General features: G+C 59.6%; 1 protein-coding gene and 1 long non-coding RNA gene across 4 annotated transcripts; one reads left to right on the top strand and one right to left on the bottom strand.

Moving 5' to 3' along the window:
- The first annotated feature begins 66 nt into the window (after positions 1-66).
- PALM (paralemmin) lies at positions 67-25,907 on the top strand. 3 transcript variants are annotated; one of them, XM_022565677.3, is made up of 9 exons: positions 67-174; positions 12,188-12,239; positions 12,680-12,760; positions 12,953-13,083; positions 14,636-14,798; positions 16,417-16,438; positions 17,873-17,932; positions 20,341-20,472; positions 23,792-25,907. In XM_022565677.3, exons 1-9 carry the CDS (start codon positions 170-172, stop codon positions 24,319-24,321), a joined length of 1,176 nt encoding a protein of 391 aa, XP_022421385.1. In that variant the 5' UTR covers positions 67-169; the 3' UTR covers positions 24,322-25,907. The 3 variants fall into 3 exon arrangements, with proteins under 3 accessions (XP_022421385.1, XP_022421386.1, XP_089761963.1); XM_089905837.1 differs by lacking the exon at positions 67-174 and adding an exon at positions 11,049-11,096; XM_022565678.3 differs by lacking the exon at positions 20,341-20,472.
- LOC149744098 (uncharacterized) lies at positions 13,078-14,717 on the bottom strand. Its single transcript, XR_016391545.1, has 3 exons — positions 14,618-14,717; positions 14,128-14,333; positions 13,078-13,669 (listed from the first exon to the last, which is right to left on the bottom strand). It is a non-coding gene; the product is annotated as an uncharacterized LOC149744098 (long non-coding RNA).
- Positions 25,908-26,503: the final 596 nt, after the last annotated feature.

Raw genomic sequence — 26,503 nt, 5'->3', positions numbered from 1 at the left:
CTGCCGCCGCGCGGACAATAAACAGCCGCGCGCGGGGCGATGCCCGCGCCGGTGCAGCCGCCCCCGCGCCGTTCTGCCCAGGCCGCCAGGCCTTAGCCCGCCGGCCCGCCGGCACTCCCCGCGCGCCCCCGCCGCCCGGCCTCGCGGACCCACGGACCTCGGCGGGGAGATGGAGTGAGTAACGCGCTCGGGCCGGGGGCGCCGGGGAGGCTGAGGCCCCCACTCCCGCCGCCACCGCGCGGGCAGGGAGGTGGCACGGGGCTTCCGGGATCCCCGCTCAGCCCGGGAGGGACTCGGGCTGGGTCGTGACCGACCCAGGCCTCCCCACGATTCGGCCCCGGCGGCCCACGGGTTCCCGGGGACTCGGGCGGCAGCGGCTGGGGGCGGCCCGGGACGCGCGCGCGGGTGGGGAGGGGATGCGCTGTGTCTCCGCCCGCGCTCGGCCCGCGCCCCCGGGGCAGGCCCTCGTCCACTTGGGGCGATGGGGCGACCCTCCCCACTGCCCCGGCCGGCCGTGAGCTCACTCCCCCACCCCCAGCCTGATCTCGCCGTGCCCTGCACCCTGGATGCGCACCGGCCGGTCCTCCCTCGCCTGGCTGCCCTCCCCAAGGGCCTCAAGTGCTGTCCGGAGCCCCTGCTAAGGCGGGGGTCCACCCGCCCGAAGTCCCGGCTTTGTAGGGGGCTTTTCTCCAGGCTTCCGGGTCTGGGATGTGTGTGAGACCAGAGGACCAGGTGCTTTCCAGCAGGGGAGCTTGGGTCTCATGTCTTCCTGGGGAAAGTGTCCCCCGAGGTGGGGCCCCAAATGATGTAGCCAAGAGCCTGCCCCCGTGCGAAATCGGTGGGCAGCCTGGGTCTGGGGGCTTGGGTGAGGAGCTGCCGGGCAGCCGGTCCTGCACCAGGAGGTGCCCAGTGAGTGTGCCTGGTCGCTTCCCACGCAGGTCCTCTCTTCCTGGCGTCAGGGCATCCCCCCACACCCCCACTCCCACAGGTGGATGCAGGGAGGTTGTGGGGTGCGTTTACGTGGGCAGGGGGCTGGGAAGGGGGTGTCTGGTGTCCCGCAGCCCACCTACCCTGTCCCAGGGCCAGCAGCTGCCCCACTGTGGGCCGGGTCCCCACCCTGCCTGGGGCCGGACATGGAGGTCCAGCCTGCCCACCCGGCCCGGCTCCTCTGCCCTTCCCACTGGGTGTGTTTTCTGAGCCTGCAACTTTCCTCCAGGGATTCACCCGTGACCCGCCACACCCTCAGCTAGGTGGGAGCCGCTGCCTCCTGCCTGCCCCCCTCCCAGGAAGGCGACACCCTATGTCCTCTGCTTTTGAAAACCCAGACAAAGGCCCAGCCCGGCCCCGGGAGCCCAGCCAGGGGCTCAGGGGAGCCGGGGCCCAGACCAGTCTGCTGCGTTCCCCTCACTTGTTTATCTGCTCTTGGGGCCCAAGGGGAGCCTGTGGGCCTGCCCACAGCAGGCCCTAGGCAGGGTGTGGCCCCGGGGAGGGGGCTGCCTGGGGGAGGAGGGGTGAAGAGGGAGGAAACGCCCACTCAGAGCAGAGGAGTGAGATATTCCGGATGGACCCCATTGTTTCCTTTCCAGCCCCCCTTTCATTCTCGATGAGGTTATGGAGGCCCAGAGAGGGGCAGCCGCTGGCCCATGGTCACACAGCACACGGAGGGCCCCCGGGTGCTTGCTGCCCTGCCCCCAGGCCTTCTTGGTCATGGGTCAGATATGGTGGTGTGGGTCACTGGCTTTTCTGGGTGCAGGCGTGGGACAGGACTTGGCGTTAACCGCTTAAATAGCCGTGCGAGATCTCCTGTCCCCAGTGGGGTGACGATGGGTGGGGAGAGGCTCCATCTGGTGCCGCCCTACGTGAACACCTGCCCAGGCTCTCCGTCCTTCTCCACGAGGGCAGAGCAGGCTCCAGGCACGGAGGCAGCAGCCGCTAGGACGTAATCGTCCACCTCCTTCCGTTTCCATGGATTTTGCCATCACGGGAGATGGTGGCAGCTTATGGTGGTGCTGGAAAGTTTCTTTTAAAGAGACGTTTACGACTTCTGACAATTTTTCGTTAATTTAAGGATTAAACGAATTTTCATTAACTTAAGAATGAAAGGATTCTTAGGAGGCAGGCCTTGTGGGCGCTGGGTGGTGCTCTGAAGGTGGGACAAGGGTGGGGCCTGGGTGGGGGATCCGGAGCTGGATGCATCGTGCTATGGGGAGGATTTGCTGTGTGGCCCAGGTGAGGGTGAGGTGCTTTTCTCCTCTGGGACCCTCAGGCCCCGGCTGGTAAAATAAAGATATTTTAGCTGGGAGCAGCCACCTCAGATGTCCAAACCCCTCTCCTGGGTGAGGGGAAGGCTCAGACCCCGGGACGGAGCAGGAGAGCAGAGTTGGGTTGGGACCTTCCCAGAGCCCTGACCGCCCTGAGGCCTGGACAGTTTCAAGGAGAACGTCTCCATTGGGTGCTAAGTGGGCTCTTAACGCTGCTTTCACACTTGCGAATCTCCCTTTAATGAGAAGCAGAACCAGTTAAAAGGCAGCAGTATCCAGTGATAATTGAGCTTAATGACAAGTTTTTATTTTCATCGTGTATCTATTTTTTTTTTTTTTTTTTATGTTTTTACTCTGATGTGTGTGGCAGTGGCTTCTGGTTTTCTCAGTCTGGGTAAGGATGTAACTTTGTTTCCTTTGAAAACAAAGGGGTTGGATTTAAACAGTGAGTGGATTTGAAGGGAAGGGACAAGCAGCTGTTACTAGAGGTGGTGGCAGGAATGCGGGAAGGTGGTCTGAGAAGTGCAGGTGTGATTTATTTACTTAACAGTCATTGAGCACTTGCTGTATACCAGGCCCTGTTCTGAGTGCTTTGTCCACGTGGACGTACTTGGTCCTTATAGCAGCCCTGTGAGGTGGGGAAACTGAGGCACAGAGAGGTGACACGACATGCCTGAGGCCACACAGCCAGAAAGGGGTGATGTTGGCATTTGCTACTGGGCCATCCTCTTAGGTGCCTGGGAAGGCTGGGGAGGGGGTCTTTGCACATTCCTGTATCCAGGGGCTGTGGGCTGTGGGGCTCCTAGGTATCCTGACATCGGCTTTTCAGCCTGGTTGGCTGGCTGGGCTACACAGAAGGTGGCCTTTGTTGTGGTCTGGGCTCCTGGGGCCATCTGCCCTTGCATCCACCCCAGGGACCCCTTCTGTGACTGCTGACTTTGGAGTGGGGCATGGAGAGGGGGTTTCTCACCCCCCATGGGCCTCGGTCATACCACCCCCCTTCTCTGGGCCTCACTTTTCTCATCTGGTGAATGGAGACACGAGCCCACCCAGGCCCCTCCTGGGTGGGGTGCAGCTAGGGGAGGGTGGGTGCTTTAGGGATTGAGCCCTGTAAGGACCACTCACAGCTCTGTCCCAGCCCCATGGGGAGGGCCCATCTTCAAGGGCTTCGGGTTTTGATGCAGGAAAATGGGTTGATTTTCTTAAAGAGTATCACGTCACCTTTTTCCAAGTCTGGGACCCTACTCCCTCCATCCTATCTCTACCCAGGAAGCCTGTCATCTGTTTTGGGTTTTTGTTTGTTTGTTTGGTTGGTTTTGGCCACAACGTACAGCTTGCAGGATCTTAGTTCCTCGACCAGGGATCAAACCTGGGGCCCAGCAGTGAAAGGGCCGAGTCCTAACCACTGTCCCACAAGGGAATTTCTTCCTCTGTTCATAGAAGAAACACTCCCTGGGCTTCCCTGGTGGCGCAGTGGTTGAGGGTCCGCCTGCCGATGCAGGGGACACAGGTTCGTGCCCCGGTCCGGGAAGATCCCACATGCTGCGGAGCGGCTGGGCCCGTGAGCCATGGCCGCTGAGCCTGCGCGTCCGGAGCCTGTGCTCTGCAACGAGAGAGGCCGCAGCGGTGAGAGGCCCGCGTACTGCAAAAAAAAAAGAAAGAAAGAAAGAAAAGAAACAGACCCTGCTGATCACCCTAGCCCTGTGCAGGATCAGAGGGGTCTGGGTCTGGAGGAGCCCATGGAGGGTCTTCTCTGAGGTGTGGGGAAGGTTTCCTGTCCATTCTGTCATGGACCTTTTCTGAGAAATATATTTAAGGGCTTACCCAGGCAGGCAGAAGGGTGTTCCTGGTGGAGAGACTGGTCTGTGCAAAGGACCAGAGGTGGGAAATGTGTTGGGAGAAGGCAGTGTTCTTTGGTTTGTGCTCTTGGGGCCAGGTCCTTCTGGGCCTACAGTGCCCAGCTGGGGAGCCCCAGGGAGCCATGGATGGTATCTGAGCAGGGGAGGAGTGAGGTTCTTACCCAGACACCAGAAAGAGGTTCTGGCAGCAGAGGGTCCAGAGCAGGGAGAAGCAAGTCAGACCTCAGCCTGGACAGGGACAGTGTGAGCAGCTTGGGGAGAAAAGCGAGAGCCGGGGGAGGGGCGGCAGGACCTGATGTCTGGGTCGGCGTAGGCTGACTTCAGAACTTTGTGGTGGTCAGAGCTGCCCACAGGGACGGTGTCCTGGTCAGGGCAAGATGGCCCAGCCCCTGTATGTGCTGGGAGGCTAGAGTGCACCCTGGCCATGCTTCAGAGGGGTCTCCATGCGGCGCGAGATGGCTGAGTGGAGGTCATGGTGCCTGAGGAGTGGAGAACTGGGCTGTGGCATCTGTCTCCTGCCAGACAGGTTTCAAGCAGAAACTCAGGGCAAGTCAGAGCCCATCACTGGAACAGTCTGGACTGGGACAGGTACTGGGAGGCGAAGCCCAAGCCAAGCCCCGTGGTGGGCAAGACACACAAGGACCAGAGTGAGGGCAGGCCTGGGAGCCCAGCCTGGGCGGTGGGGGGAGGGCAGCTGGCTTGGCGGGAGGCTTCTAGTAACACTTGTCAGGGAGCGGGCAGGTGATGACCAGGTCAGTTTGTGTTCGGATCCTTCTGACCCTGGAGAGCCTCAGGGCATGGCTGGCAGGGCCTTACCATGCCCCGTGGGGTGGGCAGGACCCCAGCTCTGGCCCCAGCAAGGCCCTTGGTGAGAGGGCCAGCATTTCTGCTGTATATATGTATATCTTTATTCTTACCAGCTTTTTTGAGATATCATTCACACACCACACAATTCACCTATTTAAAGTGTACAATTCAGTGTTTTTCAGCACATTCAGAGTTGTACAGCCATCACTGCTAATTCCAGAACGTTCCATCACCCCCAGAAAACCCCGTCCCCGTCAGCAGTCACTCCCCACCCCCTCCCCAGCCCCTGACAACCACGAATCCACTCTGTGTCTGTGTATCTGCCTGTTCTGGACGTTTCCCATCAATGGAATCACACACTGTGTGTCCCTCTGTGTCTGGCTTCTCTCACTGAGCATCGTGTTCTCAGGGTCCATCACGTTGTAGCGAGTGTCAGGGCTTCACCCGTTTTCTAGGGCTGAGTGGTGCTCCCGTGTGTGGAGGGACCACATTGTGTTTATCCATCGTCCGTTGATGGGCATTTGGGTCGCTTTATATATTAATTTGTAAGTCACGTCCGAGGTGGTTGGGGCTTGTCCTCTGTCCTTTCTTGGATGTGAGGCGCCCAGGTCCTGTTTTAGATAAATGTAAGATGTGACAGTGAGTTTCTTTAAAAAAAAGGAAGTGATCACAGTACAGATGGTCCCTGGGGGTGGCAGGAATGTGACAAGGGTGGGGAACCCTTAGGGGGGTTCCTCCACTGGAAATGGAAGGGCCCTAATTGATGTGCTGGCCCAGTGGACATTTATTGAGTACTTGCTGTGTACCAACTGCTGGGGACACGGCAGGGACAAAAAGAGACAGTCACTGTCATTGTGGAGAAATCAACAAAATAAGTTAAATGATTAGGTGTTTCCTGATGGTGAGGGCCAGGGGGCGGTGTTGGGAGGTGCTGGGGTTAATTAGGGTCAGAGGAGGCCTGAGTGAGGAGGTGACATCTGAAGACAGCCCCGAGGGAGTCAGTGAGCCCCTTGGAGACCTGGCAGAGAAGTGCCCCAGGCCCGGGGACGCGGTCAGTGCAAAGGCCCTGAGGTGGGACCGTGCCTGGAATGTTTGAGGTGGTGGGAGCAGCCGAGTGAGGGGTGGGAGGGACCTTGGGACTTTGGGGCTGGTCTGAAGCCGGAGAAGGGCCCGCATTCATTCCCTGCTGCCCCATCCTGTTGTGAGGGCCCAGGGCAGGGTCCAGCTCACCCCTCCCCATCCCAGGTTAATAGGCAACAGATTTGCTCCCCTGAGTCTGGGAGCTGCTCCAACCTTGGTCCCCACCATGGGGGTGGAGATGTCTCTCTGCCTTGAAGCTTCTAGAAAGCCCATGCCTCATGGGCTGTTCACCTCACCAATGACAGCAGTGTTCCCGGGGGCCCACTTGTGCTGAGTGCCGAGGGGCTTCGAGAAGGGGAATTCCTTCCTGATGAGGGGAGAGACCTAGGAAGGCTTCCTGAAAGAGGCAGCTGTGTTTGAGCTGAGATTGGAGGTGGAGGAGAGAAAGGGGAAGGCAGGGAACTGGGGAAGGGTGAGGGACAAACACAGGGGCTTGAACTGCGTGCTGAGAGGCTGAGGTTCACTCAGGGTGACAGGACTGCGGGAGGGTCTGGAGCGAGGAAGGTGCTGGCGCTTAGGAGGAACCCAGTCTGGGGCTGGGAACCAGCCTCCCCCCACTCCATCCCCCACCCAATGGGGGAAGGGGCCGCTGGGCTCCCTCTCACCCCCCACCCCCGGCACCGCGTGACTCTGCCTCTCCCCCACCCCCCCACCTGTGGCCAAGGTCGTTGTCAGCTGTTTCCTTTCAATCAGCACAGGAATGTTCCAGCGCTGGGCTCCTCGCCTGTCTGGGCTGGGACCCCCTCATTCCTGCTGGAGCTGCCCAGGAGTGGACTCTGGAAAGACAAGTGTCACCCACACACACACCGGCCTCCCACCTCCCGCCCCCCCACCCCCACCCCCACCCCCCACCCCCGTCCCTCCTGCCCGCTGGGTGACCTTGAGCCAGTTGTGTAACCTCTCTGGGCCTTTAAAAAATAAACGCCCGAAACGCTGAGGCCTCTGCCTGGCTCGCTGGGTTTGGGTCTCATTAGCTCATCTCCTGGAGCAGGATTATCTCACGCGCTCCCAGCCGACGCCCTCGCCGAGTCCTGAGCCGCCCACAAGGCTGCTCGAGCCCAGAATTTTCTCCATGCGCCATAAAAATAATCGCGCAAGGACCAGACACCTGCGCGTGCTGATGGTGGGCGTCCTGACGGAGGGCATGTCCCTCCACCAGCAGCTGCGAGCTGTGGCCCATTGCCCAGAGGAGCCAGTGCAGGCTCAGAGACGCTCGTGGCTTGCCCCGGGTCACACAGCCAGCGGAGGCAGCCGCCATGCTACGCTAAACCCTCCCCATGCGTTTTAGCCAAAATTCAGCTTCTGCGCCCAGCTTGTAAAATCTTTTGTAATCTGGCCTCTGCTTCCCTCACTGAGCCCAAGTGAGCATCTCAACCATTCCACTGACCACCCCTACTCGCGCCAGACCTCAGGGAGACCCTGCGCTCCGTGTGCCCGACCCTGCCTGGGTCCAGGTCCCCACTTCACCATTTAGATGCTTTAGTCCATTCATTGATAAAACAGCCATAATTATCCCACGTGCCTCACAGGATCTTCAGGAGATTGGACGCTTAGCAAATGTGTACAGACCCCGCTCCTCCCCAGACTCAGTTTTCCCTTCTGTAAAGTGGGGCTGAGACCCACCCGCGGAAGATGGTTAGCGCTGGGGAAGGTGTTCCTATTGTATTGCTGTTTTATTAGGGTTCCATCGTCCTATTTTGTTTTATTTTTCGGATTTATGATGCTGAACATTATCTTCGCTTGACCTTGGCTGCCTCACACCGAGGGCGGGTTCAGACCCTTCCCGGGTAGAAGCCCCTCCCTGGGCAGATGCACCTAAAACCAGAACGGGGAGCCCTCCCCGCTGCAGCAGGGGTTGGGTAGACCCTGTTATCCATCCAAGTCCCACCCTGTTTAGGCAGCCCCTGACGCCCGAGGCCGGAAGCCCCTCAGGCCCCCAGCGCAGGGCTGGGGACTGGAGATGCTTGGCGCCGGCCCCACCCCCGCGCGCCTGCAGGCCTCGGCGTTGCCATGGGGATGGCGCGGTTGCCAGGGCGACCGCCTCCCGTGGGCCCAGCCATCCATCACCAGAGGCGGCGGCCGCGCCCGGGGCGGCTCTGGCGCCCCCAGGCCTGGGGAAGGGCACCTGAGTGGGGCTCACAGCCTGCGCCCCTCGGGCTGTCTGGGCTGAGACAGCCAGGCGGATGGGGAGGGATAGAAATTCTTTGCCTGGTCCGGCGCCTCTCCTTCGTGTGTCCGCCTGACCTTCCCCTGCCCTCGCTTGGTCCGGCAGGGACTGGCCGCCCTAGCGAGGACACTGCCCGCCTTGTCTCCAACCTGGAAAGCTGACCTCACAGCCATCCCTGTGTCCCTGTGTCTGGCCTGAATGGCCACCTGCCTGTCAGGGTGGGGACCCGGCATTAGCCGGCTTGGTAACTCTGCCCGCCATGGCCCTATTTGCACTAGGGTCTCAGCTGCTATGCCCCCTCCCCCAACTCTGCCTCCTGCTTGAGTGGGTCCCTGGAGGCCGCGCTGGGGCTAGGAAAGGGGAAGCCCTGTGGTGCGGCCTGGAGCTGGGCAGTTGTAGTTTGAATCCCAGCTCTCACTTCCTAGCTGTGTGACTTTGGGCAAGTGACTCGCCCTCTGTGGGCCTCGGTTTCCAGCTATGGGAAGCGTATAGCAGGTAGAGGGAACATCAAGTGCAAAGGCCCTGAGGTAGGGATGAACTTGGTGCAGGGCAGGCACAGCCAGCAGGTCCTGGTGGCTGGAACAGAGTGAGCGGGAGGGAGAGTGGAGGGCGCCAGGGCAGGGAAGTGGGTGCGGGCTGGGCCTTGTGGTGTTTTGCAAAGGGTGGTGGGAGCCTGGGGGACTTGAGAGCAGGAGAGCGACCGGTTTGGATTCTCATTTGGAGAAGCTGCCTCTGGCTGTGGGCTGTCAGGGGGGCAGGGAGGTGGCAGGTGATGGTGGAGGCCTGGGCTGGGGTGGGAAGTGTGGCGTCTGCAAGAATTGAGGAAACAGGCCTGTGTGGGGAGCTCAGGGGGTGGCACCCTGCCGGCATCACACAGGGTGAAGGGGCAGACCCAGAAATCCAGCTGGCCTGGCCCTTCAGGAAGGGCAACTGAGTCAGATAGCTGGATCAAGCCTTTCTTGAACTCCACCCAGCTGAACCCAGCCTCCCTGAGGAAGGACGGGGGGGGGGGGAAACGGCAGAGGGTGCAGCTGGTGCTGCTGGGCCCCTGGGAGGGGAGGAGGTGCCTCCTCGGGAGGGAGGAGCTGGGTGGGGTCACCTGGCTGGGGCGTGGGAGCCTGATGACTTCACCGGTCTCAGCAAGGCCAGGAAACCACCGAACCCTAGTGGGGCGGGCGGCTGGGGCACTGCAGCCCGGGATGGATGTCCACCTGGCAGCCGCCCGGCGGCGGGGCGGGGGCGGGGGCTTGGGTCGGGGTAGACCCCGAGCGCTCTGCGACTTGGGGCCTGTTTCCTTTCCGAGCCACAGCGGGCGGGAGACATACAGGAGCGTCCGGAGCTGGGGTGTGCAGATGGAGAAACCGAGGCCAGACCCACAGGGTCTGTGGAGGCCTCGGGGTGGCCCTGATACAAGGCCAAGGAGTGGGTGGGGCCCAAACACGGTCTGTAATTTCAGTGCCTGCCGTGCCCGTGAAGATAAGGGGCTCGGGGCAAATGGGGGGACAGGTGGGGGGTTGTGGCTCCCACTGCTCAGAACCCCTTCGTGCCCGCCAGGCCCTCCCCCATGAGACGGGGCCTCCAAGAGTGGCCCTGTGGTCATCGGGGATTTGAGGCAGACGGTCCCAAAGCCCCCGGCCCTGGAAGCGTGAGGTTATTCTGAGGCCCGTTGTAGAGGATGTTCTGGGCTTCAGGGGTCCAATCATTTCACTGCACCTACTGTGTGCAGCTTCCAGACCGGAGGCTGGGAAGGGAAGTGTCAGGTTCTGAAAGCTCCTCTTCCCCCACCAGGTGGGGAGGGGGGATGCAGGAGAGCAGGGAGGAGGGGCAGGGATGACTCATCCTCCAGGTCCTGGGCCTCCTGCTGGCCCCGTGCCCCCACAGAAGGCCCCAGATCCTCAACAGCATGAGGTCCTGTCCCTTTAAGGGCACCTGACATTTATCCAGCTCCTGCTGCATACCAGTTTAAGGCTAAAACTGCACCGGATGGGCTCTCAGAAAACATGGATGGGGCAATTCCCTGGTGGTCCGGTGGTTAGGACTCAGCACTTTCACTGCCAGGGTCCAGGTTCAATTCATGGTCAGGGAGCTAAGGTCCCGCGAGCTGTGTGGCGCAGCAAAAAAATCAAACAAAACGTGGATGGGATGAGAAGGGAGTCTGGGGTTGAATTTCAGCTTTGCTTCTTTTTTGCTGTGTGTTTCTGGGAGGCTCACAGCTGTCTCTGGGCCTTTTGGAGTCCTGGTAGACTCCAGGTGAGGCGAGTGTGAGAAGCGCCAGAAATCCCAGGACAGCATCGAGGACTTTGCTGGCCAAAGGTTGTGGGGTGGGGCTTCAGGGTCCTTCCTCCCCCAAGGGTCCCTCCCAGGGCTGGAGAATGCTGAGGCTGAGGAGGGGGCGGTCTCGGTCAGGCTCTCCGTCTGAGCAGAAAGGTGATACTGCTCTTCCTGAGACACTCTTCTCCAGGCTTTGATTCCCAGGGAACTCCTATGAATCCTCAGAAGCCCAGCTTCAATGCCCTTCCTAGGTCTCTAGACTGGGCCTCACTCCTCAGGTCCCTTGGTCTTGCCCCGAGGGGTGGCAGGAGGGTTTGTTGGGAGGAATTAATGCGGGAATAAGGCTGCTTGGAGGGGACTTCCCTGGTGGTCCGGTGGTTGGGACTCCCTCTTCCAATTGATAAGTGGAATATTTATAAATGGAATGGAATATTTATAAATGGAATATTTCCTGTCATAGCAATAAACAAAGGATGTCACAGTCATCAACGATTGCAACCCTCTAACGTGAGCCAGTGAGCCCTCAGGAAACTCAGGGCTAAAAAGAATACCTGCCATCTAGCAGCCATCAGACTGCAGCCATTCCCTGCGGTGAGCCCTGAGGAAACTCAGGATGTGTCAGGATACTGGCCCCAGATAGCTGAGGTGCATATCAAAGGAATGGTTTCAGTGAGCCCAGACTGTTGCATCTTCCCATACATGGAAAAGCGCTAAATTCCTTAACTTGAGATATCTGATTTTCTTTATCTTTTATTTTTTTTAAAGGTTATTTTATGACACGTAGGTTTTTTTTAAATTTATTTTTGGCTGCGTTGGGTCTTCGTTGCTGCGCGCGGGTTTTCTCTAGTTGCGGGAGCAGCTACTCCTCATCGCGGTGCGCGGGCTTCTCATTGCGGTGGCTTCTCTTGTTGCGGAGCACGGGCTCTAGGCGCGCGGGTTCAGTAGTTGTGGTGCACAGGCTGAGTTGCTCCGCAGCATGTGGGATCTTCCTGGACCAGGGCTTGAACCCGTGACCCTTGCATTGGCAGGTGGGTTCTTAACCACTGTGTCACCAGGGAAGTCCTGGTTTTCTGTAATTAACTATAATCTTTTGACATTCCTGACTACCTGCCCTTGTTGCAAAACTCCTAGATGTCCTGGCTTCCCCCCTCGCCTCCTCGGAGCCGTTTCTCAGAGTTATCTGAAGCTCTGTCTCCCGGGCTGCAGTCCTCATTTTGCCCCAAATAAAACTTAATTCATGGGCTTCCCTGGTGGCTCAGTGGTTGAGAGTCCGCCTGCTGATGCAGGGGATACAGGTTCGCGCCCCCGTCCGGGAAGAAAAAAAAAACTTGCAACTCTCACATTGTGTATATGTATTTTTTTAAGTCAAACATGATGCAGGCGGTGAGGGTTCCACCCCTGGTTGGGGAACTAAGATCCCACATACCTCCTGGCCAAAAAACCAAAACGTAAAACAGAAGCAATATTGTAACAAATTCAATAAAGACTTTAAAAAAAAAAAAAAAAGGCTGCAGGGAGAGGAGGCTGGTGCCTCTGAGGGGGGTGGGTAATGGCCCTATGCCGCGGATGGGAAACTCCGGCTCACCCAGCAGGAAGACACAGGGTGGGGATTGGAACTGGATCTGCCAAAAGCAGGGTTGGGGTGGACCCCCTACCTCACTTGACCTTTTCTGTCCCCCCAGGGTCCTGGCGGTAGAGACCACGTCCCAGCAGGAGCGGCTCCAGGCCATTGCAGTGAGTTTTTCCTGGTCCCGAGGATGGTGTGGCCAGTGGGGGCAGGCTGGGGGGACCTGGGGTCTCAGGGGCTCCCGGACGCAGAACCCCAGTGTGGAGTGGGAAACTTGAGTGCCTGCTGGCACTTCCCCACAAAATGAAAATGTCGAGATCCCCTTAGTCCTCAGAATGTGGACTCTTAGGCCGAGAGCCCTCTCAGAGCCCCTGGGCAGCCCACCTGCAGGGGAGAGACTGTGCTGGCATGTGTGGGCGGGGGGAAGGTGGGGGGACAAGCTGCGGGGAGGTGGAGGGGGACAGGAGGGGGGCAGGTAGATGGCACAGTCTGGGGGGGCCAGTGGGGTGCCATTTACAGAAAAAGCGGGATCCGTGTGGGCAAAGACTGGGCGTTTGTGGGGTCTCCGCGCCCCACGCCCGCCCTGACCGCGTGGTCCGTCTGGCAGGAGAAGCGGCGGAGGCAGGCGGAGATCGAGAACAGGCGCCGGCAGCTGGAGGACGACCGGCGGCAGCTGCAGCACCTGAAGGTCCGGGCGGAGCCTCGGCCAGGGAGGGGGCGGCAGCGTCCAGGGACCCCGGCCTTGGCCGGAGCAGGGGGGCAGGAAGGCTGAGGTGACCCCTATTCTGATCCCAGTCCTGACTCAGACCCTAACCTGACCCCCACCTCAACCTGACCCCAGCCCCGACCCTGACTTTGACCTTGGTCCCCACTGTCCCAGTCCAAGGCGCTGCGGGAACGCTGGCTGCTGGCGGGGACGCCGTCCTCAGCCTCGGAGGGGGACGAGGACATGAGGAGGCAGATGCAGGAGGACGAGCAGAAGGCGCGACTGCTGGAAGAATCCATCTCCAGGTGGGTGGGGCCGCGGCAGCCGCGGAGGGCTCGGTGAGATGCCCAAGGAGTGGGATCCACCCGCGGGCCCCTGTGCCTGGGTGGAGGGGGCGCTGTGGGAGGAGCCTCCCACCCAGGCTCGGGGAAGGGGGGTGTGCTGCCTGTGTGACCCCTCCTCCTCTCCACCCCGCAGCGGGCAGGTGTGAGAGGCGTGAGGAGGCAGGGGGATGGTGCATCTCTGAGCGTGGGAGATGCGGCCTCCCCCTGGGCTTCCTGGCGCCAGCCCAGCTGGCTCTTCCCGGCGCTGATGGAGCCACGGAGGCACTGCAGCTGGGCCTGCAGGAAGCCGGGGGAGGGGGCAGGCCGGGGAAAGTGACCATCGCCCTGGGCTGAGACAAAAGGCCCAGAGGAGTTTCCGGGCAGGCAGGCCGGCGGCCCAGGCTCAGCTCCCGGGGCAGCGGGGTCATGCGGAGGGAAGTGACAGCCAAAATTCCAGTGTCCGCTGGGCCAGGGAAGGCCCTAGAGGCACGGGCCAGCCCACCAGCCAGCGGACGCTGAGGCGGGCCCCGCAGCGGGGACCTTGGGATCCTGTCTGGATGTGTTTCATCTGGAAGAAAGTGGGAGAGTATTGGCTGGGATTCCCTTCCCCAGGCCTCAATTTTCCCACCTGTGACCTGTGTGCCCAGATGGAGGCGGGGCTGAAATGGGCCCGGGAGAGATGGTAGGGACTGAGCAGGCCAAAGGCTCTTGCGGGTGGGATGGAAGGTGGATGGGAATCACCGGCCACCGGGGGCTGGGCCAGGTGGTCTCCTGCCCCTCCCACCCTGCTGGGTACAGCCCTGTGCCAGGGGAGGGCCTGCCCTTGAGCCCTACTGTGTGGCTGGCTTTCGGGGGCCTTGGCTTTCTTCCTGACAGGGCAACCCACTCCTCGGGTGGTTCCATCACCTGTATTTTGCCTGCTCAGTGTCCCCACTGGACACCTCCTCCCGGAAGCCCTCCAGGCTGACCCCAGCTGTGTCTAGCCTGCCAACCTGGGCTCACTTTGTTAGGGGGCTGCAGACTCACCCGCAGTCTGTCCTGAGTCTTCAAGGAGAATGTGTCCCCGGGTGCTGAGTGTCTTTAACGTCTGCAGCCCAAAGCCTCAGGCAGGTGACACTTCAGGCGGGATTGAATATGCCTGTCTTGTTTTCACTGGGTTTATGTGCACCATTATCTTCTAATACTTGGAAAGTGACATGGTTTTTCCAGTTTCCCTGGAGAGATGAAGATTCCTGTAAAAATAAATGTATTTGAGTGGAAAAAAGGAGAGTCTGTTGGAAGCAAAAACAGGAGTAACCAGTGGCACAGGCGGTGCAGGGATCCAGGGACCGGCCGGCCCCTGGGTTCGGGTCCCCGCTCTGCGGCCTGCTGGCACTGCTCCAGGACTCCATTTCCCCTGCCATGCGCGGGAAGGAGAACACCTCGCAAGGTCGTTAGAAAACATCCAAGTTAAGGAAGCCCTTCTGGGATGTGCCGGGCGGTGCTAGGCACCGTAAGTGCCCGGCAGGGTGGTCACCTCGTGCGCCCTCCCCAGGCTGGAGCAGGAGATTGAGGAGCTGGAGAACGCGGATGCGCTGCCGGCCGCCGCCAAGGAGAGCCCGGCAGCCCCGAGCCCTGCCCGCACCCCCGCCCCCGCCCCGGCCCCACGCCCCGCCCAGGAGGATCAGAGGGCCGAGGCTGTGCTGAATTCTCAGCAGGTAAGAGGTTCCCGGGGCGCCGCCCTGCTGGCCCAGATCCAGACGCCCTCACCGCCTCTGGGGCTGTGGCCAGTGGCGCATCCAAATCCCAGCCTGGCCACTTCCCAGCTGCGTGACCAGCATGCTTTGCTTTGCCTCCCTGTGGGGGCGTCCTGGGGGGTCAGTGAGTCAGTGGAAAACCAGCGTTTCACGGGTAAAGGGTCTTTCCCTGCTTGGCATCTTTCTCACGTTCGTGAGCACAGCAGGCATCACCTGTCTAATCCCCACAACAGCCCTTTCAGGTGCGAGCAGCGTCCCCATTAGATGGAAGACAAAGACTGAGGCCCGGGGAATTCCCTGGCGGTCCAGTGCAGCGCTTCCACTGCAGGGGGAACGGGTTCGATCCCTGGTCAGGGAACTAAGATCCCGCATGCCACGTGGTGCAGCCAAAAAAAATAAAATTAAAAAATAAAAGACTGAGGCCCAGAGGGGTTGAGAGACTGGCTCAAGGCCGCACAGCTGAGGAGTGGTCTTTACTGGGCTCAGCCATTGATTCCCGGGTGTGACATCCAACCAGGTTCAGGTGAAACCAGACCCTGGAACTCTGGACCCCGAGCTCGTGGTTGCCACAGTGTGTTAAGGCAAATGTAGAAGTCTCCCAACCACCTTTGTTGTCTTCAGGACTCTGGGGGCTGTGGGACACGCCTCCTCTCCCCCCATCCACCCTTGTTACCCCCACCCCAGATGAGCTGCAGCTGGGGAGACATCCCTGCTGTGTGCCCCAGTCCTTCTCCAGCTGCTGCTCTGATAGCTTCAGTCTGGAGCCTACAGACCTACCCTCACTGTTTCCCAAGGCTTGGTTGGGGCAGACCAAGAGGACGTAGACCCAGGCCCTGGCCTCCCTGAGCTGTTGCTGAGTGGGCAGACGGGCATGATCAGGCAACTGCAAACACAGGAAGGTGGTCGGACCTATTGTGGGGGAGCATGGGGTGCTGTGGAGTCCCCAGTGAGGTGTCTGATTCATGGGAGGGCTGGGCAGGCTTCCCAGAGATGGGTTTTGAAGGCTGAGTAGGAGTTCTCCAGGCTCGGACTCAAGTTGAGAGGGGGCTTTCCGTGAGGTTGATTGAGCACAGACTGCGTGCTGGAGTGGTCTCTGCCCTCACGATGCCCACCTCCTGGCTAGGTAAGTAACATGGTAACCTGAGGGACAGTCGATGGGGTCGGGGAGCCACCTTTAGGTTGGGTGGTCAGGGGGCTGAGCGAGCAGCCAGCCAAGTGGAAATCCGGGAAGGGCCTTCGAAGCGGAGGGACACTGCTCATGTAACAGCAAGGAGACCAGGGACGCTGGCCAGGGATGGGAGGAGGCAGGAGAGGCCGGTGGGTAGGTCTCCGCTGGCACAAGCCCTGGTGCTCACCAGGAAGGGTTGGACTTTGTTCTGGGAGCTCTGGGAGCCCCGGGAGGCTTCTGAGCAGGCTGGGACCTTTCTGGCTGTCTGGGGGATCGGTCCAGGAGGAGACAGCCCCTCTGATGGGGTCACCTCTCAGCCAGGCCCTCCCCAGGCTCCGGCCTCGGCAGGTGGGACACTGGTCATGTGGGAGGGGGCGCCGGCACCCCTGACCTCTCCGTTCTTTCTTGCAGGCCCCGGTGGGCACGCCCAAAGGTACGTCTTCGGGAAGGGGCGGGCCGAGCCCCGGCGCCCTCTGCTGGCCAGATGGGGGATGGCAGGCAGGGGAGGGTGACTTTAAGGTGCTATTGTTGCTAAAAAGTAAAAATAATAGCACGATGACTCGCATTGTCATTGTTCTCAGCGAGCCCCGACTTTGAGCCGGCCCAGTGCCCCTTAATATCATTTCATCGAATTTTCACAACATCCCTGGGTGGGGCTGCTGCAGCACCTGTGTTACAGGTGAGGAAACTGGCTTTGCCGGGGCGTGTCTGGCTGAGGTCTTAGCCCTGGGGTGGGTCCATCCTGTCCACGCGGGGTGCCTGGCCTTGGCCGGCCCTGCCCCTGTTCCACACCCACTTGCTCTGGGCTCCAGGGCAGGTGGATTGGTGGGGCTGAGACATCAGGGTCCTGGCTGTCCTGGAGATAGTGCACTATTTAAAAGGACAAGGGTCCTGGGACTTCCCTGGCGGTCCAGTGTTTAGGACTCAGCACTTTCACTGATGGAGCCCGGGTTCAGTCCCTGGTCAGGGAACTAAGATCCTGCAAGCTGCGTGGCACGGCCTTAAAAAATAAATAAATAAAACAAAATGTAAAATAAAATAAAAAGACAAGGGTCCCCCACACACAGATGCAGAAGACTGCCGTCCAGGAAACAAAGAAAAAAGCCCAAAGTTCGAACTCTGGCACCCATTTTATGCACCTCCCCCCGATTTATTACAGGTATATAGTGTACACATCTACAAACACTTCACATGTTCACATGACATTTAAATACATACAGCTAGCTGTAACAGTTTATTAACTGTATTAATAAGTATATTAAATTTCTTTAACATGTTATATTTTAAAATATATATCGAGCGTCTCTATTTCTGTGTGTAAAGGCATGGAAAGAGCGCCACCAGCCAGGATTGGAGGTGGCAGCCAGAAGTGTCTTTGGCCTGATTTGTCGTGAGTTAATTATTCATGAGGAGAGAATGTCTCCTTGTCTCACTGTGGAATTAATAATTAAAAAAAAAAAAATCCATGCAGGCTTCTCAGGGATTTTGTGAAAATCATTTGGGTCCAAGAGATGGGCAACGGACTGTGGGGCTGAAGTGTGTTTTCTTTGGGGGGAGCGATTCCATGTGTGTTTGGGGGTTCTGGGCATGCACACATGTGCGGAGGGGTCCAGGTGCGTGCACGTGTTAGGGGGAGGATCCAGGTATCTGGGTGAGTGTGTGGGAGGGTGGTCTAAGTGTCCGGGGGTGTCTCCACATGCCTGAGGGTGTCCACGTGTCTGGGGTGTGTCCATGTGCCTGGGGGATTTCCACATGCCTGGGGGGAGTCCATGTATCCGGGGGGTGTCCACATGTCTTGCAGGGGGGGAAATCTGTGTGTTTCCTCATCTGAATCTGTCTCTCTCTCTCCCTTTTGCCCCCCGAGCAGAGAAGCGAATCTCCAACACCCCCCTGAGGACGGTTGAAGGCTCCACCATGATGAAGGCCGGTGGGTTGGCCCCAGGCTCAGACCCATGTCCAGCCACTGTCCTGGGCTGAGTGTCAGCCCTGGGGGGCCTGGGGGGCCAGGTCAGGGGGCCAGGTCGGATGCAGACGCGCCCTCAGCAGTACCTGGTGGGGGCTGTGGTTATGGGTGGGTGGCTGGACCAAGGCCGCAGCTCTGAGCCTGGGTGGGGCTGGGCGCCCCCTCTGCTTTGGCACATCCGCCACAAGCCAGCTCAGCTTCCCCGAGAAGATGGGCCCCCTCGCATGGCGTTTCTAACCTGACGCCCCTCCTGGCTTCCATCCCCCAACCTCGCCGCTCGCTCCTGGGGCCCGGGAGGAGGGAGGCGGGCACAGGCTCGCACGCTCACTGCAAACCTTCCCTCCTTCATCATCGTCGGCCCACCTTGGCAGAGGGAGTGAGCACCCTGTCCCTGGAAGTAACCAAGCAGGGCAGTCCGAATTAGTGCTCAGCGCTCTACAAGGTCAGGTTCACATCCCTGCTTGATCACATGACGGCTGGCACCGGGTTGAGGGGGGGGGATTGTAGTGACCTCGTGCCCAGGGCCCAGCACAAACCCAGTAACAAGAGTGAGCAGAAGTCAGGACGAACGGCAGAACCTTGTTGCTGCTGTCCCCGAAGTTAGTTTGGAGGCACAGAACCAAGGGGGGCAGTGAAGACCAGGGCGTGACGACACCGGGGGTGGCCGACAGAAGGGGGTGTGCCAGTTAGAGCAGCCCTGCCCGAGCGCAAAGCCAGAGGCCCCCAGCCGGTGACCTTGAGCAGTGCACAACCTGCCCAACTGTATGTCTGACGGCGGGGTGTCAGGCTTCAGAGGGATGTGGGATTACAGAGCATCCTTCACCCACTTATTCATGCTACGATGCTTGCTGAGCACCTGCTGTGAGCCAGGCAGGAGAGACGCAGCCAGGAGAGCAGGGGTTCTGATGGGAGTGAGAGGCTGTATGGTTAACTTACAGAGAGGATACAGCAGAGCGCGGGGAGCTGGAGAGGGGACAATTTGAATGAAAGGGCTCAGGGGAGGCCTAACTTAGGAGGTGACATTTGAACAATGACTCGAAGTGAGGGCGCGAGGCATGCAGGTGGGGCGGAGGTCACACCAGGAGGGGGCACCGCCAGTGCAAAGGCTCTGGGACAGCACTGCGCCGGGCGGGTGGGAAGGACCGCGCGGAGGCCAGTGCTGGTTGGAGCAGCCTGAGTGAGGCGGGGAGGGGGAGGAGATGAGGGCGAGGAGGGGACGGGGCGGGTCAGGCCAAACAGGGCCAAGGGTGGGGGTGGGGGTGGGGGGTGGCGTGTGAGCCCTCAGGGCGGCTGGCAGAGCAGGGACGCGCCCCGCTGGGTTCTCACAGGCGCCCCCTGGCGGCTTCGGGGAGAACAGGCCGTGGGCGGCGGCGGGAGACAGGGCGGAGGGGACGGCGGGGGTCCGGGAGGGGTGGGGGGGCGTGAAGGTGGGGCGTAAATGGTGGAGGATGGCGGGTTATTGTGTGGGGGATGAGGGGATGATGGCGAGGGATGGTGGGGGGATGAAGGGAAGGAATGAAGGAGGAAATGGTGGGGCAGATGGTCCAGGAGGACTGTGGGGGCATGCTGTGGGGGACAGTGGGGAGACGGGGGAGGGCTGGGGAATGGTGGGGGCGGATGCAGCTCTTCTCTCCCCCCCCCCGCGCAGGGGCTGCGGAGGCACGAAAAGTGGGCGGGTTCTGGGAGTCCTGAAGGCAGCACCCAGGAATTTCCAGATGGACCGAGGAGGGGTTGTGGGAGTGGTGAGAGAGGGAGGAGGGAGAACGGAGGTGTCCTTGTGAGAAATGGGAAGACCTGGGAGGGGCAGGTTGGGAGGGGTCTTGGCCGTGGTGATGTGGGGCCCTTCATGGAGGAAGGCTGGGGACCCCAGGCAGACGATGTCTGCAGAACGGGGTCAGATGCTGGCTGTTGAGCGATGGCCTTAACGGGTTGTGACTGCATTCGTGTCCAGAGGGAATCATCCCCTCTGCACAGTGGAGCAGGTGAGAATATCGATATATCAGTAGTCGACTTAGACGTGCAGCACAGAGAACGCGGCAGTCCAGAACATTGCGGGGCGCGAGCTTGCTCACCCGCGTTCCAGTCCTGGCTGGAGTGGGCCAGGGACGCCCCTGAGTCACTGGGACAGTTCAAGGCTTTGCAGACGGGGCGGGGTGGCCGGGGTGTCCTCGGATCCCCAGCACAGGAATTCAGACCCCTCGCCCACGGGACTGGGGAGCTAGGGAAGGACGCTGAGCTGGGGGGGGCGGGGCGCGTCGAGGGCACCTGCTGCTTGGCTGTGCACTGCCGGCTCCCCTTCCTGGCTTGGCTGCAGCCCGGCGGGGGGCACATGGGCAGGTGGGCCGCGGCGTGACCCGTGCCTCTCGTGCCAGCCATGTACTCGGTGGAGATCACGGTGGAGAAGGACAAGGTGACGGGGGAGACCCGGGTGCTGTCCAGCACCACCGTGCTCCCCCGGGAGCGCCTCCCTCAGGGCATCAAGGTCTACGAGGACGAGACCAAAGGTACGCGCCCCTCCCCCGCCCCACCACCGCCCCGCCAGAGCCTGAGGCCCAGTCCTCCCTCCATCCAAGAACCCACCTGGAGGCGTGGCCAGCGCCAGGCTGGGCTGGGGAGGCGAATCCTGTGTGGCGCCTGCTGTCCTGGGTGCTTCCCGGCCAGAGGGCCCAGCCCTTCAACCCCGATTTCACAGATAACTCATTTAAATAGTTACTGTTGTAATAAAGGCTACAAAAAAAAAAAAAAAACCCAGAGGTGCGGAGGGGGCCGAGTGAGGGTCCAGCAGTGCGGGGAGGGGGCAGAGGAGGTGAGAAGGGGCACAGTGGGTATGGGGGAGCAGTGCGCCTGGTGAGGACACAGCATGTGCAAAGGCCCTGAGGTGGGATGGAGTTTGCTGGGCTGGGGAATCGAGAGGAGCCCATGCGGCTGATGCGGAGTGTCGGGGGGATGGTGAGCCTTGGCAGGGGTGGCAGGGGCCACGGTGCTGAGACCTGGTTTGGTTTTTAGGGTTCCCTCTAGCGGCTGGGAGGGGAGCAGGCTGTGGGAAATACCCACAAGGAAGCTGGGAACGGCAGGAGAGGGCAGCCTTCTGCAGAAGCTCCTGAGTGCCTGCCTCTCTCTCTGTATAATTCACAGAACGTAAAATTCACTTTTTTTTTTTTTAACTAAGGAAAACTTGCCTTTAAACTGTGAAATCTGTCAGAATTTAGACAGCCATCTCATAAACATCTTGGCATTTAAACTTTTGTTTATTTTCGGCATGACCTGACGGGGGAGGGGAAATTTGGGGCAACATTTGCTGTGATGCCAGGAATAGAAGCAAACCTACCTTAGTAAAGATAACATTTTCAGAAGATGTTAAAAGTACATTTGAAGTCAAGGCAAACATTTGCTTTCTTCAGGACATGGGGTCCCCAGAGCTGGTCCCTTGAGTCAAGTATAAAATTAGCACAGCTCAGCCTCAGGGTCCATTAGTGAGTCTGTAAATGCTGCCCTCATGAGAATATGGAATTTGGAGAGAGAGGATGCAGGACGCCCGTACAATTCAGTATACAACTCAGTGGGTTTTGGAATATTCACCATGTTGTACACCCTCGCTAGCTGATTCCAGAACATTTCTGTTCCCCAAATAGAAACCCCACCCCTGCCCCATCCCCACCATGGCAACCAGGAATCCACTCTCCATCTATGGATTTGCCTGTTCTGGACATTTGCCATCTATGGAATCACACACTGTGTGGCCTTTTATGTCTGGCCACTCTTATTGAGCATTATGTTTTCAGGGTTCATCCATGTTTATATTTTATGGCCGAGTAATATTCCAGCGTATGGATGGACCCCATTTTGTTTATCGAGTCATCAGTTGATGGACGTTTGGAATGTTTCCACCTTTCGGTTTTATGCTATACAAGTTTTCGTGGGGGCGTATGTCTTCGCTTCTCTTGGGTGATACCTAGGCATGGAACTGCTGGGTCACGTGGGGACTCTAGGTTTAACCATTTGAGGAACTGCTGGGGTGTTTTCCACAGTGGCTGCACCATTTTACTTTCCCACCAGCCGTGCGTTAGGGTTCCAATTTCTCCACATCCTCAACAACCCTCATTATTGACCATTTTTAAATTGTTATTATTATTATTGCCATCCTAGTGGGTGTGAAGTGGTATCTCACTGTGGTTTTGATTCCCAAAGCCCTGTGTTCTTAGAGGTTCAGGCCTCTGGGATATCCAGGATGCTATCAAAGGGGTCTTGTCACAGCCCAGCTCTGCTGTAATTTGGGGGCATCGACCCAAGTAGAATCCCAGCTCCAGCTCTCACGGGCTGTGTGGTTCCTGGGCATGTCCCAGCTGCCCCATTTCCTGGACAAGGGTGAGACCGCAGAGGGCCAAGGAGCAGAGATGTCTGTGCTCACAGAAGGTCCTCACCTTGGCCGCTGAGCCCTGCCTGGCCCAACCCCTGGGGATTCAGGACCCGCCAGACTGGACTCTGGTTGCTTAGCAATGGGAAGGTGATCCATTTCCATGGCAACCAAGGGCTCGGATTCCTACCTTGGGGCAGTGGCCAGTGGGAAATACCTAGCTTGGGTCTGTGTGACCTGGGCACACCCCACCCTCTGGGCCTCGAGCCCAAAGTCACTGCAAGGCCTTGATGCATGGACGCCCCTCCCCAGGGATTTGGAAACTGAGAGTGGAAAGCACTTTCCTTCTGGCCAGAAGCCAGAGACTGGCCAACCCTGAACCTTGGCCTGGGAGGAGGCGAGTCCCTGGGGTGTCCAGTGTGTCCCTCCCTCCATGCTAAGCAGCTGGGCAGCTGTGTTTCTAGAAGGGCTGTGATCTGGGGCTGGCATCAGACCACAGCTGGGACTCCTCCCGGGTGCCGAAGTCCGGTCCTCAGAGACTGTAACACAGGTTAGAAAATGACACATCAGCGGGACACGGGTGACAAAAGCCAGAGAGATTGGAAAATACACTTAACAAGCTTGACTGCACATATAAAACTCTGCCCAGTGGAGAATACACATTCTTTTCAAACAAGGGTGGAGCATTTTCAGAAAGTGACCATGTCCTGTTACAAGGTTGTATCTTACACTCTGTTTTCCTGGACCACAGTCCCCCGCTCCCCCAAATTTAAAAACACTCTTCTAAATAAACCTTGGCTTAAAGAGGTAATCAGTCAAAATGGAAATTATAAGATATTTACACTTGAAACAGAATGACATAAAGTAATCCATGAACTGCAGCCGAAACAGAGCTCAGAGGAAAATGTATAGACTTCGGGGCATTTACTAGAAAACAAGAAAGATGGGTGAATGAACTAAACTTTAATTCAGGATCGTCCACATGAGCTCAAGGAAGGAGGAAATCAGAATCCCCGCAAGTCCTCATGAAAGGAATGCTTAGACTGGTAGAAAGAGCAGGGTCCGGCCGCAGCCGGCCGTGTGACATGGGGCTAGTTAACTACCCTTCTCTGAACTCCATTTTCTCCGTCTTTGCGATGGAAAAAAACAGACCTGCTTTGCAAGGTAATCACCTGGGAGCAAGTTGACTGGGGAATATGGAAGTGCTTCAAACTGCGAGACAATAAAATCCCAATTCATTTATTCTTCCTTGGTTTCTAACACATGCTTTTGTGCCTATAAATTTTCCTCTGTGCACCAATTTGCCTGTGCCCACAGATTCCCATAGGAGCTTCAATTGTCAATTGGCTCCACAGGTGTAATTTAGTTTATGATTCCCCTTTAGCCTAGAGGTGGCTCTTAGCCTTGCCAGGCCTCCCCTCCTGTCTGGGAACCTGCTCACTCTCTCCTTCTCTCCCCCCACATGCCAGTGGTCCACGCCGTGGACGGCACGGCGGAGAATGGGATTCACCCGCTGAGCTCCTCTGAGGTGGACGAACTCATCCACAAGGCGGACGAGGTCACGCTGAGTGAGGCAGGGTCTGCGGCCGGGTCAGCAGAGCCCCGGGGGCCGTCGGAGGAGGCAGTCCGGACCACGCCGTCCAGGCGGGAGATCACTGGAGTTCAGGCCCAGCCCGGCGAGGCCACGTCAGGCCCTCCCGGCATCCAGCCGGGCCAGGAGCCCCCAGTCACCATGATCTTCATGGGCTACCAGAATGTAGAGGATGAGGCCGAGACCCAGAAGGTGCTGGGCTTGCAGGACACCATCACCGCAGAGCTGGTGGTCATTGAGGACGCGGCCGAGCCCAAGGAGCCTGCCCCGCCCAACGGCAGTGCGGCCGAGCCCCCTGCCACCGAGGGCTCCAGGGAAGAGAACCAGGTGGGGCTCGAGGCCCCTGCCAGCGACCCCCAGGACCTCGACATGAAGAAGCAGCGCTGTAAATGCTGCTCCATTATGTGACCCACCCGGACCCCCAGACCCCGGCCCCACCCTCCACACCAGACACCCACACAGCCCGGCCCTCCTGGCGCCCGTCCACCCTCCACCCACAATCACGGGCCCAGGACATGCTGTGTCTTCACACGTTCCTTCTGAGTTTTCTTTCACCGGAAAGAGAGGGACAGGGGTTCCCCCCTCCCGTCACCCCCCCACACACCCTAAACCACTGAGCCGTGTACCCACGCCTGGTAGGAGAGACACGGACACACCCGCTTCTCCCCAAACGAGGGCCCCCCACGTCACGGCAGCTCCACAGATGCGGCTCTTGCCCACAGCGGTCCTGGCTGGTGTGACCTGGAGCCTCAAAGCAGCCCCAGGCCAGCCCACCTCCCTCTGGGCCTCCTGCCTGTGCCTTCCTGCCACCTCCAATGAGGTCCCTGAGGGGACACCCTGCCGGAGAGGGGTCCCGGGAGCCAGGGGTTCTGGGGGCCTGCTCTATCTCCACTCAGCCTCTGGAAGTGGGGGGGCGTTCCCTGGCCAAGGCGCTGGGTCCAGATCTCGGGCAGTTGGGCTGAGGCTGTGCCTCTTTGGGGAGCCCAAGCTCGAGGTCTTGGAATGGAGTACGGGCCCCGCTGGACACCCCAGCCTGATGTGCCCCTCCCCCCAATGCTCTATGTGGGCGCAGCCAGTGGACGATGCAACCTGGGAAGGGGGAGCCCTGAGGATATGCCACCCACTCAGGAGGGGCGTGACCGCTGTGCTGTCTTCTGGCCGGGCTGGGCCGGGGGTTTTCGAGCTGCCTCCTGAACAAGGCAGGGCCACGTGAGCCCCTTTATGTCCTGAGCTCCCACCCCCTCTGGGCCCTCCTTCCTCCTGGTGCTAATTCAGGGACCCTGGGGGACTGCCCCTGGTCTGGCCCGGCCCCTTCTCCAGCCTGCTTGGACCAGGGTCCTGGGTCTCCCCACCCGTACCCGAGAGATCAGGCCCACCGCCAGCTCTGCTGGGCTTGGCTCATTCTGGGCAGTGGAGGGGGGCACACCGCCTGGGACAGGGAGCTTCCCCTGGGTTGCAGCTGGAGACCCCCATTTGCTTCCCAGCCTGATGTGCGCCTGCCCCCCTCTCACTGGAAGTGGTGAGGGGTGAGGGGCTCCCCTCCTGGGGGCAGCTGACACCTAGATGTACAGACACATCTCCTTGGTTGCAGCCACACTCGTCCCCAGAGGCACATTAGTGCACATGCTCACAGGCCCTCTCGTGTGGGCTGTGGATGACCAGGCCCCATCTCGGCCCCTCCCCTAGGGACCTGCAGCCTGGTGCCCAGGGCCCAGGCTGCCCCCCACCTCAGCAGGGTGGGTGCAGGGGCCGCCCTGGACCGCAGCCTGGGTCCCCATCTCGGCTCTGCCCCTGGGTGGCTGGGATGAGAGGCCCTCTCTGAGGTGACCCTGAGCAGTGGCCATGGAACCCCCCCTTCCTCCTCGACTCCACCTGAGTCCTCGAGCTGTGAGCCTCCGCTGAAGTGCCCTTGCTGCCCGCTCTGCTTTCAATGTGTGATGAGGCCCCAATGTTCTTGACTTTCCCAGAGACGCAAATAAACAGTGTGAACAGCCCCAGGGCCTGGAGTTCTTGGATTTCACCTGCGTGGGGAGGGTACGGCCAGGCCAGGGGGTAGGGCGCTGCCGGTGTAAGGCTCACAGAGCCCAGGGAGCTGGTTTCTCCCGTCTGCGGCCCACGCATCCCTCAGGCCCACCCCAGTGCTGCGGGTGAGGGTGGGCATCTGAGCTGCACCTGGGCAGGTAAGGCCTGGAGGTAAGGGGGCAGCTTCCGGTGGCAGGCCTTCCTTTCTGTTTCCTGTGGAGCCCTCGGGTTCCACACCTGGTCCACCCCATCCTTTGGCTTTGAGGCTGCCCCTTGCTGGGATCACAGCCCCCGGGAGACAGACACCCCTAAGCTCTGCCGAGAAGTCAGTCCCTGGGAAATGGGTGGGGACACGGGGAGGAAGCATTTATGGGGGCTGCCACCCCTGCTTCTATCTCACTATGTGATCTGGGTGGGAGGAGTGGCTGCTCCCTCTGGGCCTCGGTTTGCCCACCTGTACAGTGGGCTGTGTGAACCCTGAGGGGGAGGCCGCCCCAGTCTGGGAGCAGGAGAGTGAGTCCTCACCTTCACAGTGCCACTCAACATGCTGGATGACCCAGTCTCTGCC

The sequence above is a fragment of the Delphinapterus leucas genome, unplaced genomic scaffold (genome assembly GCF_059928025.1).
Source record: "Delphinapterus leucas isolate spDelLeu-1000000601 "Yukka" unplaced genomic scaffold, BTC_Dleu_Yukka2 spDelLeu_asBTCV2_sq25, whole genome shotgun sequence".
Lineage (NCBI taxonomy): Eukaryota > Metazoa > Chordata > Mammalia > Artiodactyla > Monodontidae > Delphinapterus > Delphinapterus leucas.
This window is presented reverse-complemented; position numbering and strand designations above follow the sequence as displayed.

Excerpts from the sequence above, each read along its gene's own strand:
- PALM (XM_022565677.3), top strand. Across the intron at positions 12,761-12,952 it reads GGCAGCTGCAGCACCTGAAG|TCCAAGGCGCTGCGGGAACG; the intron begins GTCCGGGCGGAG and ends CCACTGTCCCAG. Across the intron at positions 17,933-20,340 it reads CTCCACCATGATGAAGGCCG|CCATGTACTCGGTGGAGATC; the intron begins GTGGGTTGGCCC and ends CTCTCGTGCCAG.